Genomic DNA, 3,246 nt, shown 5'->3' with positions numbered 1-3,246 from the left:
TATATATATATATATGTTTTTGAGACGGAGTCTCGCTCTATCACCCAGGCTGGAGTGCAGTGGCGCGATCTCAGCTCGCTGCAACCTCCGCCTCCCAGGCTCAAGCGAGTCTCCTGCCTCAGCCTCCCGAGTAGCTGGGATTACAGGCGGGGGCCACCCCGCCCGGCTATTTTTTTTTTTTTTTTTTTTTTTTTTTTTTTTTTTTTTTTTTGAGACGGAGTCTCTCGCTGTAGTCCAGCCTGGAGTGCAATGGCACGATCTCAGCTCACTGCAACCTCTGCTTCCAGGGTTCAAGTGATTCTCCTGCTTCAGCCTCCCAAGTAGCTGGGATTACAGGCACGCACCACCACGTCCGGCTAATTTTGTATTTTAGTAGAGACAGGGATTCACCATGTTGGCCAGGCTGGTCTTGAACTCCTGACCTCGGGTGATCCACCCTCCTGGGCCTCCCAAAGTGCTGGGATTACAGGCATGATCCTCCGCGCCCGGCAGTCCTTCCCAAATATTAAGTTCTGTAAACTGCAGGGCGAGGCCTTAGCCGGGAAGAGTCCCGTGGTGGGACTTGACTAAGAAGAGGAAGGCTGGGGCTGCCAGATTAAATTTCTTTCCTCTCCAACATCTCTGGCTGATGTTCTGCATTTCTGTCCTGCAGTGGCTTGTTGTCAGAGGCTCCAAATGAAAAGCTCTTCTTTGTGGACACTGGCTCCAAGGAAAAAGGTGAGGAGAGGCTTATGTGGTGGGGAATGGCCGTTATTCGTTATTAGCTGGCTTACTGTAGCCTTGAGATCTATGTTAATTTTGTGGCGTGGGAGGCAAATATCTGCGGAAACGGGTCAACCTTAATATAAACAAGGGGACCTCAAGTGAGCAGAAAGCAAGCTGGAGACTAACTTAGGGAAGGTGGGTTTTTCTTTTGAGGTGTCAGTGATCTCCATGCACAGATAAGCTGCTGGGAGTCTGCCTTGATCAATAGGTTAGAAACACATTAAAGGATCTCTTTTTAGCCTGCAGAAAAATAAGTCAAGGACCTGCTTAAACAAATCAGTCCTGCTGGATGCGGTGGCTCATGCCTGTATTTCCAGCACTTTGGGAGGCTCAGGCAGCTGGATCACTTGAGGTCAGGAGTTCGAGACCAGCCTGGCCAATATGGTGAACCCCCGTCTCTGCTAAAAATACAAAAATGAGCCAGGTATGGTGGCGGGCGCCTGTAATCCCAGCTACTCAGGAGGCTGAGGCAGGAGAATCACTTGAACCTGGGAGGTGGAGTTTGCAGTGAGCCGAGATTGTGCCACTAAACTCCAGCCTGGGCGACAGAACAAGACTCTCAAAAAATAAACAAAATAAAGCTCATCTTGTTAACTAAAACGAGACTGATTTATTATTACTCTTATTTTTTTGAGACAGTTTTGCTCTGTCGCCCAGGCTGGAGTGCAGTGGTGTGATCTCAGTTCAAGTGATTCTCCTGTCTCAGCCTCCCAAGTAGCTGGGACTACAAGCTGCACCATCAAGCCCGGCTACTTTTTGAGATGGAGTTTTGAGCCCAGGCTAGAGTGCAATGGCGTGATCTTAGCTCACCGCAACCTCTGCCTCCAGGGTTTAAGCGATTCTCCTGCCTCAGCCTCCCGAGTAGCTAGGATTACAGGCATGCGCCACCATGCCCGGCTAATTTTGTATTTTTAGTAGAGACGGGGTTTCTGCATGTTGGTCAGGCTGGTCTCGAACTCCTGACCTCAGGTGATCCGCCCGCCTCAGCCTCCCAAAGTGCTGGGATTACAGGTGTGAGCCACCACGCCTGGTCAAGCCTGGCTAATTTCTGTATTTTTAGTAGAGATGGGGCTTCACCATGTCAGCTAGGCTGGTGTCGAACTCCTGACCTCAGGTAATCTACCCGCCTTGGCCTCCCAAAGTGCTGGGATTATAGACGTGAACCACCACACCCGGCCAAGATGAGCTTTGATAGGAACAAGAGGACCTGATTTAGTGAACAGGTAACACGCTAGTCTTAACTTGCTTGCATTATGTTGCCAGAATGCAGGGTGGGGATCTGCTGAAACAAGATGAGGAGTGAGGGAGGGATTGTTCTGATGAGTAATAGTGTTTACTTCAACATGTAGAAAAGCATACTAAGAACAGATGATCTGCTCTAATGAAGGGCCTGGAAGCAAGTGAAGGCATCCGCTTTGATGGAAAGGCTGATGGCTTTAATGAGCAAGAGAGTGAGCTTGTGTGAGATCAGTCAAAGGGTCTGTTTTAATGAAAATGAGAGGACCTGGTTCAGTGACCAGATAGAGTGGAAGGCGCTGCCTTCAGGTACGAGAGACTTCCAATAGGCAGGTAAAAAGTGGTTATTAGAGTCCGGGCGCAGTGGCCTACGCCTGTAAGCCCAGCACTTTGGGAGGCCGAGGTGGGGCGGATCACTTGAGGTCAGGAGTTGGAGACCAGGCTGGGCAGCATGGCGAAACCCCATCTCCACTGAAAATACAAAAATTAGCCAGACGTCATTGTACACGCATGTAATCCCAGCTACTGAGAAGCGCTTGGACCCGGGAGGTGGAGGGTGCAGTGAGCCAAGATTGTATCACTGCACTCCAGCCTGGGCGACAGAGCAAGACTCTGTCTCAGGCCGGGCGCAGTGGCTCATGCCTGTAATCCCAGCACTTTGGGAGGCTGACGCGGGCAGATCACCTGAGGGCAGGAGTTCGAGACCAGCCTGACCAACGTGGAGAAACCCCGTCTTTACTAAAAGTACAAGATTAACCGAGCGTGGTGGTGCGTGCCTGTAATCCCAGCTACTTGGGAGGCTGAGGCAGGAGAATTGCTTGAACCTGGGAGGCAGAGGTTGCAGTGAGCCAAGATCGCACCATTGCACTCCAGCCTGGGCAACAAGACTGTCTCAAAAAAAAAAAAAAGAAAATGGGGTGTTATTAGAGAAGTCAGCCTTGAGTGAAGTGAGTCGATCTGGTGTGTGAGCATAAAGGGCAAGTCAGTGACCTGCCTGTCATGAACAGATGGGGAAGTAGTTACTGGCGTGCTTTGGCGAGTGGGAAGCCGCTTTGCGGGGCAGAAGGGAGGTAGTTTTTGGGTCCACTTCAGTAAGAAAACATGGACAAAGGTAATAGTGGTTGTGAACAGTCGCAGGTCAGCCCCTGTGCTTTGTGGGACTTAACTGATTTCGTCTTCACAGCAGCCCTGTGAGGGAGGCATCGACATCCTCATTTTGGGGGCACGGAGGAGCTACGCCTCTTT

The 3,246-nt window shown here is 50.6% G+C and overlaps 1 protein-coding gene across 1 annotated transcript in view; it reads left to right on the top strand.

Annotated features, from left to right (window-relative positions):
- Positions 1 to 3,246, top strand: part of NOP53 (NOP53 ribosome biogenesis factor) — a 15,664-nt gene that overhangs the window by 3,268 nt on the left and 9,150 nt on the right. Inside the window, exon 2 of the mRNA XM_017889180.1 lies at positions 653 to 717. Coding sequence (XP_017744669.1) covers positions 653 to 717 — 65 coding nt within the window. The remainder of the gene's footprint in view (positions 1 to 652; positions 718 to 3,246) is intronic.

This window comes from Rhinopithecus bieti, unplaced genomic scaffold (genome assembly GCF_001698545.2).
Source record: "Rhinopithecus bieti isolate Rb0 unplaced genomic scaffold, ASM169854v2 scaffold_574, whole genome shotgun sequence".
Lineage (NCBI taxonomy): Eukaryota > Metazoa > Chordata > Mammalia > Primates > Cercopithecidae > Rhinopithecus > Rhinopithecus bieti.
Note: the sequence above shows the minus strand (reverse complement) of the source record. Positions and strands in the feature narration are given on the sequence as shown.